The following is a 12,484-nucleotide window of genomic DNA, read 5'->3' as shown; positions in this document are numbered from 1 at the left end:
CTGATGCGGGCGTCGAGGAGGGACATGAAATGCGGTTGGATAAGTGAGGAGAAAATAAGAAAATGTTCGAATAACTGATGCGTCATTTAAGTCAATTAGGTTTTGCTGCATTGTGCCACATCGTACGGGCAACTTTCCCTGAAAAGAATAACCTAAATCCTTCCTCCACTGCTTCTTTAGGGGCTTGTCAGATACACTCCCAGTCAAGAGTTTGTTCACACCTTCCCACTGAACTGAACGATTTTAACTTTTGACTGGTAGTGTATATATTTGGTGGGTGGAGTTGCACTCTTCACCGCAGTTCTTTAAACTCCTTCCAACCTCAGTCTGCTTCTGATTTAGGTCGACTTCCAATTACATTGTAGGGAAATGCAATTTTGCCCCCGAGGAAGGATTTCTCCACACCGCAAACCTACACATTCACAAAATTTGTTGCCAAGCCGTACAGATACGCAGTATATGCGTTTTCCAAACATGCAAAAACACACATAGCTGTAACAGGGTTTTTATTACCACTTCACCTCTAATTTTAGCTTCCTTTCTTTTTGACAGCAGCGAAAACCCGACACCTCGGCAGACTCACTGCGAGAGCAACAGTGATCATAGTGTAGGGTTTGCGTTTTTTTTTTAGGGTTGGTTTGATTTCCTTACCTGAATGCGACAGCAAATGCATCCGGAGACGGAGGCTGTCCAGGAAGCTCTTCCCACACAGCTCACAGCCGTAGGTCTTCATTCCACTGTGCATCTTTCTGTTGACAAAGAGCAAAACAAACTCGTTTCTATCTTAGGTTTAAGGTTAGGTTTCACGGCTCGTTCGGGGGGGAAAAAAAGTTCGGCCCTTTCACAGCCGAAGACGAAACGTCACACTCCGTCAATCATAACATTGGCACATAAAAATAACCATCAGCGTAACGCGGCGTCCGACTACCACACTCATTCTTCTGCCGGGCGCACTAGACCATGACTCGGAGCTGTAAATCACTAGGTGCTATTCAAGCAGAGGCATTATCAGCTCTCTACATCTCAAGTGCTGCAGATGGATAAGGTGCTGTAAAGTGAAATGGAATGCTTTATTCACACACGCAAACAAACACACACAAGCAGGACAGCTACTTAGTCTTATAAATCATGTATGGGACGGTTTTTGACTACCGCTCTCTAAAAACCGCGGGGGCCGCGTGCAGCGTGAAGAAAATGAGATCTGCAATGAATCGTCCATTTCCAAATAAGACAGTCATTAAGGCTCTAACGTAGTTTCAGCGCGCAAGGTCAGACGAGACGAAGGGTCAATATTTGATTACGAGGTAAAGGCCTCGAAGGTTAGGTAACCAAATAACAACTGGCAACGGAAAGCTGATGCCGGGCGAGTGCTCTCCGTTACGAAATCCTCAAAGACCCCACGGCTCGGCGCGAGGCATATTATTCTTGAGAGATATCTGAAAGTGCTCTAAAGCAATTAAGGTGACACGAATTGCCAAACAACTGCCTCCCCGAGAACTTCAAACACCTCACCTTGGGAGAGACGCGTGAAAAAGGCACGCACCTGCCCGTGATTGTGATGATTGTTTGTCAAGTTGGTGCGGTTTCAGGTTTGCCACATTTAATCAGCCAAAACTGTTGCTCTTTCAAACAGCCAGGCTCCAGAAACTGAATATCACCGTTGTGATGATGATGCTAAACCGAGAAATCAAATCCAGGACAGCTGGTGGAAAATCACACTGATAAATCCTTAAAATGTGTTGTATATTAAACTTGGCCTAGTGCTACTGACAAATATACATTATTAATATAATTTGCATCGCATTTGATATTAAGCTATTCAAATAATACACAGGTTCAAATATATATTTATGTAAGACATGTGCAACAGTAGTGTGGCCGTGCAACTGTTAGCTTCTCTTCTGCTAATATTACAGCATGGGGACTGAACAGGTTCTCGGCCAACTGCGGAGAACCCGACAGAGTCGAAATGCAGCCTCGTGATTGGCTCAGCCGTGATAGGGGTGGGGCCTACTCTGCACAGGAAGCTTAGATTGACAGATCTAGTCTGGCGCTCTGTTGAGACAGCTCCTGTATCGCTAAATGAGTCAAGTGCTGACTGAAAGATAACGTCTTCTACCTCCATTTATCCCTTTACTAATATATGCTGGATTCATGTTACTGTGCAATTTAAATTTGTGAGAGGAAATTTAAAAAAAAACATATAAAAATGTCTAATCAACCAACGATTTTGCGTTCTCCATGTACTCCCCCTTGAAAACCTGTGCCTTAGGGCGAAAACACAAATGCACAGAAAAGCGGCGTGTCTCTATACTCATGCGAGTGTACAAAACACGACGACGTCAAACAGATTTCATACTCCGCGGAGTCAGGTGGCACAGGCTGATCAACCCGGGTGCATTCTTGGGGAAACAGTGCCCTTGATAAGAGATCCGCTCAACTTGGGCGCGATGACAGCCATCCGTCTTAGCGTCTCGACGAAGCCACAGAGGAGGAGGTGGTGCCACTCTCCTAAAACATGACTGATTGATGTCAGATGTCGCATGCAAATTGATTTACAGCTCTCTTTTTGTGCCTCGAGAGGGGCAGGGAGAGACGGAGAGAGGATGAGACCGAGACAGACAGGGAGAGATTATAGCACGTCCTATGGCAATAGTTGCAGGAGTTATTAAGCAATCAAGTCTATGGCTTCACTGGCAATTAACTGCGGCAAAACATCCTTGAAACCAGAAGAGAGTTGGGAGTAAAACTCAGAGATGTAGGAAAATACGGAGAGGGTGAAGAAGTCATGATAACCATTTAGTGGTAAGAAGTTGCGGAGAGAGCCTGGAAACCACAGGCAGAATGACGGCCCTTTGGCAAGCAGCGAGTGATTAAAGGGTCCTATAAATGCCAACTGCCCCCAAAAGGGAAGGGGGATACTTGAAAAGCCAAAAAGGAAGAGAAAGTGACACAGAGCGAGAGGCGACAGGAGCGCAGCTGGGAAAGAAAGTCGAACGTTGCATGTAAACCTGTAATGCAACATCATGTGGACGAGGTACATCATGATGTATCGTGCTTTCAAGAAAAGATACCACTTCCTGCTTTCACCAGAACGCCTTTCAGCCAGCGGAGAAATCTTTATTTGAAAAAAAAAAAAAAAGGCACAACAATTCAGCACCAAAGTGTCATCAGGCTCAGGAGCAATCGCACCGAACTGCAGTACGTCTTCCAGCTGCATCGCTCTCTGGTCTACCGAGGCACGCCGACAGCTTCTATACAGCAGTTCATCTTCGAGATTGTGCCCTCGTATTTTAACTGGCCTCTGCTCCCGTTTTGTTTCTCGCCTTCGACACAAGAACGCCACGAACGATCGGGCGGAAATGTTTTTTTTTCTTTTTTTTTTCTTTCAAGGGTCATACGTGATGTAGTATCACACTTCGCGGCACGATAAGGGAAGTGGGGAAACACACGTAAGTGGTTAGCCGCAACACGCGCGGAGCACAAAAGCCCTTCAAAGGCCTTTTGTGTCCCTCCTCAATCTGACCATTGTGCCCCCCGGACAGAGCACCGATAAGGTATGGATGGACTTATTAAGGGCGCTCAAAGTGGAAACCGACGCGGCGGATTTTCGGCGTAAATGTAGCGCGGACGATGAGCAAAGTGTTGCGCTACATATCAACCGCAGTCGCTAGCAGTGAAACAGCACATTACTCGATGTTGAACGCAACAACGCAACAGCACCTCTTAAAACTCTTTCAGTCTGTTAGAGGGAGGGGTCAGGACCCTGCTCCGCTGAAACAATAATGCCGGCCTTTCTTTTGGCATTTATCAGTATTAAGTCGATAAGATGTGGTTTTCAAGGAAGTGTATATTTTACAGTAGGTGCACAAGTGGAAAAAAAAGGGAAAATGAGCTGAAATTAAATGATCAGATCAGTTTTTATTTCTTGTCCTTATCCTTGCGCGCTCAGCCGTGACCCCGAGCTTGTGTTCCGGGGGGAGTTTTGAATCAGCTAAAAGATGCCGGTCCGCGTTGGTGTCTATACACTTTTATATCATGTTGAGGACTCTGCCCTCACAGAAGAAGCTACTTGGCCGAGTGGTCTTCAGGTTGCCCTCGTCGTCTACCTGGCACTTGATCATGCGCCGCGCTGCATTGTGATTAAAACTTACACTTTATAATAGAAGAGACAAACGGCTGAATGAGTGAATTGCTGGCTTCGAGATAACATCTTCTACCTCCATTTACTAAAATATGTTGGATTTATGTTTAAAGAAATGTAAATTTGTGGGTGAAAATACATAAAAAATGTCTAATCAACCAAAGATTTTGCGACCCCCCCCCCTCCTGCAGTACCTCCTGTTGAAGACCTACGCCTCATATGATTTCTCGACGTTTTGTGTACGAGAGCACAAACTGGAGTGGGGTAATATGCAACATTAAGCAACAGTCAGCATTTAAAGGTCCGCTTCTTCATGTGCCCTGTAACGCTCGGTGTGCCTAAGCAGAGCCGATAATGGCTATTCTTTAATTATATTTCACACACTTCGCCGCTTTAACGACGTTTAACGACATGTAAAAGGACACTAAAATATTGTCCGCGATTAGTGATCTAGTTCCGACAGACGTCTGTGCACACGCCGCCCTCGGATCCTGACTGTCTGCTGTCACGTTCGGAAACAGATGAGAGATGCGTGCGTGTGTGTGTGCGTGTGAGTGAGTGGTGGGAGGGAGCTGAAGGAGGGAGGGTGATTTGAAACAGACTGACTGTAGCCATTAAGGAAGTTCACATAAAACTCTCTCAGGCCATTTACTCCGTTAATAATCGACTTTGTCCAACAGTCACTTTTGACAACGGCAATAAATCTGAAATTTATGTCAACAAAACATATGCTGATCACCTCGTGGAGTGTGCTTCCTCGTAAAAGCCGGCACGACCGAGGGCTGTCTGTCTTCGTGCGTGCGCGTTTGAAATGCGACTCGATTACAGGCCCGCGTTATTGAGCCGTAACAGCTTGCCTCGTGTTATTCGCAACTTTTTTTTTTTTTCTCTCCTCCCAATTTTGCCGCTGGACCCGGCCGGCCATACATCAAAACCTAGCGCTGCAATAGATTGAGTAATGGCTTCACACCTGCCCTCTAATTGTGATATAAAGAGTCAAAATAAGGAGATAACACACACACAGCGAAACTACTGCCAAGCCCCTTCAAATCAAATGACCGACACCCTCTCCAGTTCATTTTATATCGCCACATCCAAGAGCACCGCTCTGCGTCCTCTCCGTCTGCGCTTTCATCTTTTCCAGTTTTTCTTCCTTCCACGCTCTCGTCGCTGAAGGGAGACATAAAACGCCCTGAAATGATGTTTGTAGATGTGTAAATAAATAAGAAAAAAAAGAAAAGCTTTGCGGAGACAGCGAGACGGAGAGAAAACCGAGGCGTTGAGATGGAAGGAAAGAAAACACTAAACGATAAAGGGAGGCAATTGATAAGAGGTGGTAAATTGAGGGAGGCTTGCGCGTTGCGTCCGCGGCCGTTTGTTCATTAGTTCGGCGGGTTTCCGAGAAAAAAAGGATAATTGGGGGAAAGGAGGGCCACTGGATAGAGCTAGGACTTAAACACAAGATGCACGGCGGTGATGAATCTGAGCGTCCGAGACATTTATTGATTATAAAGAGAAAGGGAAGTTCATACAGAATCCGATATTAAACCCGTTGTGCACTTTTTTCTGTGTATTCTCACCCCTGCACTAATCCATATGTTGGAAAATACTATGTTTAAAATCATGACCCGGTTTTTACATCTTTTAATTTACGGTTTTGTTTCACCCATTCTCGACCTGAAAAAAAAAAAAAAAAAAAAAAACAGGCAGCAAGCAGCAACAAAGGGAAAACTTGTGTACACCTAGTCTAGTCTAGCACCAAATGAAACACACAGTTAGGAACTATCTGCTGGAAACAGTTGGTGGTAAACATCTATCAGACAAGAAAGGATGTTTTTAGCGGGAGCGGTGGAGACTAAACAGAGATAAAAGGAGGGTTAGTTGGACTTACATTCATCAGTCGGACAGAAGCACCACTCCAAATGAATACTAATTTTGCACCGTGTTTGCATGTGGAGATAAGAGGCTGTTCGTCATCCCGTTTGACACGACTGCTGCATAAGGTGACGATACAGTGAGCTGCCTCAACTGGTTTGACCTCTTCTAGTAGCCAAAACAACCTACTAATGCAGATTTAAGGGCTAATTTACTTGCGTTAATGGCTAAAAGCACAATATTCATGCGTGTGTTTTGGTTTGATGTGCGTTCTGAAATCCACTAGGGAAATTTTCAAAGAGCTGTTTGGAAAAAAATGTGAGAAGTGTGGGTGCGTTGAGGGAATCTTTCTTACTTTATGCTCTTATTAGTTTGTTCAGATGGATAAAAAAAAAAAGAGAGAGAGAAAACGTACTCCCATGTTCGCCTTTTTTGATATTTTTATGTTAAAAGAAAAGGCAGCGCAAGCGGCACAGACGACTTATGGCTTTTTATCAACACGTAATTCGAGATTTTCTCAATGATTTCTTACAGTTTTCGCTATTATTCCTCGTATGTTTTACTAAAATTGTGCTCCGAGTATATGTGATTGTTGTAGCAGTGGAGTGGACATTTATTTTAAAAGCAGAAGAAGGTGGTGCAATCACATTTTAAGATGACAGAGGTGTTAATTTAGCTTTTAACAGTGAATTACGCAACTATTGGTTTTTAAGGAGACGTTCGCAATTTCATGTAGAATAGAACTGAATATATTTTCCAATAATTGCCAACGGTACACATGCCGCCTGTATGGTGGAATAAATTTGGTGAAAAAGATCCAATATTCTGTTTAGTTTTTTTTAAAAAAAAATTCCATATTTTACTTTAAAAGAAAAAAAATGTCCAACTAGAGGAACGTGGGGACATCAGATTTTTTTTTGTGTATGTGTAAGCCACATAAAATAAGGTCATGTGTTTTGTATCAGTCTGTCTTTAAATTAATGTGACATGATGCTCTACGAACAAATTCCTGTACAATTTAATAAAATGTCAGCAAATAAATCTAATTTATAATAAACTTTCAATCGAACTTTGCTAGCTAGCTCTTATAAAGTGCGGCTAGCTCAAGTTGCGTCCTCCGCGTTTTGAACCACTTTCTTTAAATAGCACAAATTTGTTCTTTACACTGGTACACTTTGAGTAGGAGCGGCTGTAACGAGAAATAATTTCCCCCTGGGATCAATAAAGTAATTCTGATTCTAAAATAGCTTCACATGCTACATGCCCTTCAGGTGTGTTAGTGTTAGTCGAAGATTATTAACGCTTCCATTTATTTTTATTTTTACTTTATATGCACTCGACATGAGACTCAAAGAACAAATTCCTGTACGACTTAATAAAACATCAGCAAATAAATCTAATTTATAGTAAATAGCTAGCTAGCTCTTAAAAAGTGAAGCTAGCTCACGTTGTGTCCTCCGCGTTTTGAACAACTCTCTTTAAATAATTATAAATCTCCATGGTGTAAAATATCAGGTTGTAAAAAGTGGCGGGAATGTAAATTTCTAGTAGTTAACAGCACAAATAGCTTCACATGCTACATGCCCTTCAGATGTGTTGGTGTCAGCTGAAGATTATTAACGTTCAAACGGAGCTACGTTTACCCTGCAAATCTGATCAACACCAAACAACACCGCTACTCGTGTGCCATCTAAAATAAAAATGTAATTCCACTTCTTTCTGATTGAATACTCCAAGTACGCAGGCGTGCGCAAAGCTAGCGCTAAGTGCTACAGCAGGAGAGGGGACCCGGCGTGTAATTGCGAGGCTGCGGGAGCATGTAATGTGACGTTAATAGAAAAGACAGGTCAATCAGCAATGCACTACAAACACAGGTCAATAAAAAGACTTTAAAAATTATCCATGGTATAAGTGGGATAATGCACTCCAGAAGGAAGAGCGGAGCCGATGCAACATCCATTTGGGGATAAAAAGCGCAGGGTGCATGAGGACCACTGCCGCACAAACACACACACACATACACACACGCGCACACAAACTCCCTGTCGTGGTGAACAAAGCCGAAATGATGCACGAGGCAATTCGGTGACACTTTGGTGGCTGATCCTAATGTGGCCATAAGTGGCGCAGTGTGCTGCCGCCACCTCTTATTTTGGTTTTCTGACAGAGAGAAAGAGGGAGAGAGACGGAGGGGAGGACTTTTTTTTTTTTTCAACATGAGTTTCCAGTCCATTAGGGGCCTGGCCGTGTCACACAGACAAACATGTTGTGTGGGGGTGAGGAGGGGAGTGTGTGTGGGGGGGGGGCGTAGGAGCAGAATAGTAATTGGTGGTCAGAGAAACAAAAGGATCATCAGGAAAGAAATAAAAGGAACTTGTTATTCCAGATAAATGAAGGATGCTAGCGGCTCGTTTGTCTCGCGACAGACGCCGCATCTCGTCCGGGCGAGGCGCCGCGTGCGGCTCCTCGACTTTGGCGCGCATCCATTTTGCGGCGGCCTGGAGAAGAAGCAGGTGAAGTAAGCTCCCTTTCTGTCATTTTATCCCTGCTTTTAAGCCTCCTCAATTCCATCGCCCTCCCATCCCCGTCCCACCCCTCTGTCTTTGCTCAATCAAAATGTATCAGGCAGGCTGGCGTAACACCGGTCGGCGTGGGCTGTTTATCCCCGAGTCCTCCTGCACATATCAATGACTTGGCCCCCGTTGTCCCCCACCCCACCCCTCTACCCCCTCCCCCCCGCCGGGGAGACGTTCATATAAATTCCAGCCACACACGCGAACGGCGAGGCACTCGTGTTGAGCATAGATGAGTAGCAGGGCAAGAGGAAAAGAAGAGAGACAGAAGCATGGGGAGAGGGACCGCCGCCGCCGCCGCCTTTCATCCTTGTTGTCTTATTTATAATATCGCAGACACTACCACCCCCAAATATGCCCCCGCGAGCGTCTCAAGAGAGAGAAAAGCTATACATATAAACAAGGTAAAAAAAAAAAACAATTACAAATCCGTCGACGCGGCCCCCGCCTCACGTCACCTGTAGACACACGGTGTCAACCCGGCGAGATGCGAGACTCCCCTCAACTTTCGTCGTTTTCGTGGTTTGACGACGACTGGTTGGTTCTGACGGCCCAGATTAACGACGTCCACGGGTTTCATTAAAATCCCATCAGTCACGACTGAGTTAAGCAGGGGCATTTCGCGCCGCCGTGGAACGCGTTTCCAATAAATCCCGACACGTGTCCTCACTCCTCTCTGCCCGTTCTTCTTCTTATTTTGAAAGACAAGAAGATGAATGTGATCTGAGATGAATAGAGCCGATGCGCGTTCTGACCCGAGTAAGCCGGCGCCAAGGTTAAACACTCTGAGTGCGGTTAGAATGATATACAGTACACCGAGTAAAGTTGTGTATTAGTTCATGCGACTGTGAAATAATAGCACTCCGAAAAATAGCACTCTGAAATACCACATTTCAGGCTTCAGCTTTAACAAACAAATAGGTGCGACCTCAGAATGAAAAGGATTCAAGGCGCAAGTGCGCTCGCAAGGCCTCGAAACCCCTTTCAGACATGTTGGATTCCTTTATCCTCTGTGGATTTTTGTCATTTAGACATAGACACCCACAGTATAAATGCTCCATAAAGTTTTATTTGGACAATATTTGGCGGCGCGAGGAAGAAAAGCGTCGTCAGTTCAGATCTGTGAGTTTGAAAATGCGTTTTGCTATTGAAGCCTTAATTAATGCTAGCGTGATGGGACACTTGTCACTTTTCTTGTTGTTTATTAAAAATGACATTTTGCGACCTAACTGGTCAACGAAATCGATCATTTTGCATTTTTTTTTTATTTTTTATTTTTTTAGCCTTTGATGGAGAAGTTCAGAGCTGAAACGTGTCCCTGAAGGTTGTGAAATAAACCTCCGGGCTCACGACTAAAGTGCTGTCAGCTACGTTTCTTGTGAGATCAGCATCAAAACGCAGCGCTGAGGCTGCAGGAAGCTTTTCTGTCTCGAGGTGCAACTCGGCTTCGTCTGTGCCACAACTTAACTGGAACCCGAGTTAAAAAAAAAAAAAAAAAAAATTGCAAAAATGATTACCACTTGAGCATGCCTGCTTTGCACGTACAGTCAGGAGAGCCTCAGTCTTCAAGCGAGAGAACAATAACGAGGGACTTCTAATTGCGCTTCCTGGGCAGTAAGACACTATTTCGACTTAATCCCAGTAAGATACCTGGATCCCCCCAAAGCTTAGAAAGTAGGATTCGCTCTCTAATACCCTCTGTGTTACCCAGAAAGCCGTTTCAACCTCTCTCACAGTTCTGCTCAGCGTAGAACCGCCTTCCTCCCCTTTAAAAGATAAAGTCTGTTATTCAATAAGAGGTGACACTGAAGAGAGAATATGATGCAGAGGCTGCAATTCAAGACCACATGTTGGCAGAAAAAAAAAAAACTACCCATGAGCGATTGAGGCGCCCATGTCGAGACACGGGAGCAGGAATTCAAACTCATCATTCAGTTATTCGGAGCGAGCGGCGAGGAGGAAAAATGACCTGAGGTACAAGCTCCTGCAGGAAGAACCCATGTGCAAGTGTTTAGCTAGTTATCAGCCACCTAACTTGTAAAGCCGGTCAAAAAAACACAATAAACCTGGATCTGTTCTCTCCAATAAGAAACAGAGACATTACAACCTGCTGCCTCCGATGCTTTTTCCTCTTTGTGCGTTAAAGAACGGCCTGACCCTGAAAGCAGGGTGCGAGTCGATGTGTCGCCGGGCGACTGGGCGACACACAGGTGCGAGTGTGTGTGTACGTGCGGCTCCCCTGAACACACACACACACATGCACGCCTCCCAGGTCATTACTATAAATGACAGTGTGCTCGTACTCAACCAGCCTGGTTAAATAAGGATTAGAGGGATAAGGAGAAAATAGTTTCACACTTTTGAGGGCAGCAAATGGTGTTTGGAAAAGTCTGCACGCGAAAGTAGAAGCTCGGCTTTGCCTGCAAATAATTTGACATTCCCAGCCCCCTCCCCTCCCTCCCAGCCCACCCTCCCACCCCAACTCACCCCACACACACATTCTTTTTTTTTTTTCTCATTTTAACTAGACCTAAAGACACTTTCACTCAAGTGTTGGAACAGTGGGAACAAAGACCGGGGGAGAGCATGTAAGATCACATGTATAAAGTATTTCTGTTATAGCCCATCTCTGAGACAAGCACCAGCCCCGCTGCTCGCTCTTCCCCCTGCTACTCTTTTGGTTTGAGCATCAAAAGACGCCTGCCGTCTGAAAATAGCACGTCAACATTTCTGTTTCGTCTTGTTGTTTCTTTCTCTCTCTCTCTCTCTCTTTTTTTTATTCTCGACAATGTTGCCAGTTTGCTAGATTCCTGTTTTTCCTCTGCTCCTGCTTTCTTGATCTGTGAGAGGTTACAGCGCATTGAGTGAGACGGTTGGCTCAGGCGTGTGTGTGTGCGTGTGTGTGTGTGTGTGTGTGTGTGTGTGTGTGTGTGTGTGTGTGTGTGTGTGTGTTGTGTGTGTCTGTGTGCAGTAGCAGAGCTTTGGTGGTCTATAAAAAGCAGCCAGACAAAGTCTTCCCTCTCTCCTCATGCATTATGCATCGGCATCACCTTCCATCAAGTGGCAGAAAAACCTCAAAGATGTCTAACTTTAGCTTCCATTCTGAAAGCCAAACAGAGGAGGAGATGTGTTATTTTGACTGCCACCGTCGAGCTAAGCACCTGTTACATCAATAAAAGACGCATTTCGCAACAAGAACAGCGACGGCGACTACCTGTGCGACGGCGCGGCGCTCACAGAAAAGCGGTTAAATGCAGATGGCGGGGAGCACGGCAGGCGGAGGGGGGAAAGAAGAAAAAAAAAAAGAAAGTTCAAGCTAGATCAGATGTCACCGGATCAAACTTTGACCTTGTCGGGAAGTTTTGTGATTGCGGTGTCAGTTAATAACACAGAGAGAATCCAAAAGGCTTATGATGAAACAGCTTCGAGAGGAAAGGAAATGTTTGACTTTAACGGAAATATATTTCCGAGGCACAGGGAGGGGGGCTTTAAAAGCAAATGATTTTGATATTTTTGAATAACATAGTTGTGGATACCTTTATAAGATATTGTACACTTTAAATAAGAAAAAAGAGCTTATGACACCTCATTGACTATAATCTAAAGACTTTGATCCAGGTTAGTTCCATGACTGGACTCTAGATCAGGGGTCTTCCACCTAGTGCTATTTCTAAATCATCATTATAATTATTATTAGCATTTTGCATCCAACATTAAGCTATATTATACATATATTAATACACAGGTTCAAATATTCACTTCTGACGCCATTTAACTCTTAACTAAAATATGTTGGATTCGTGTCAATGTGTTTTTAAAGAAATTTCAATTTGTTGGGGAAAATAAAAAAAAAAAATAGACAAAATGTCCAATCAATCAAAGATTTTGCGAC

The 12,484-nt window shown here is 44.4% G+C and overlaps 1 protein-coding gene across 2 annotated transcripts in view; it reads right to left on the bottom strand.

Moving 5' to 3' along the window:
- zbtb16a (zinc finger and BTB domain containing 16a) overlaps nucleotides 1-12,484 on the bottom strand; it is a 135,142-nt gene that overhangs the window by 81,534 nt on the left and 41,124 nt on the right. For both annotated transcript variants that reach the window (XM_047606257.1, XM_047606258.1), the window contains exon 3: nucleotides 652-749. In XM_047606257.1, the coding sequence (XP_047462213.1) occupies nucleotides 652-749 (98 nt within the window). The remainder of the gene's footprint in view (nucleotides 1-651; nucleotides 750-12,484) is intronic.

This window comes from Mugil cephalus, chromosome 15 (genome assembly GCF_022458985.1).
Source record: "Mugil cephalus isolate CIBA_MC_2020 chromosome 15, CIBA_Mcephalus_1.1, whole genome shotgun sequence".
Lineage (NCBI taxonomy): Eukaryota > Metazoa > Chordata > Actinopteri > Mugiliformes > Mugilidae > Mugil > Mugil cephalus.
Note: the sequence above shows the minus strand (reverse complement) of the source record. Positions and strands in the feature narration are given on the sequence as shown.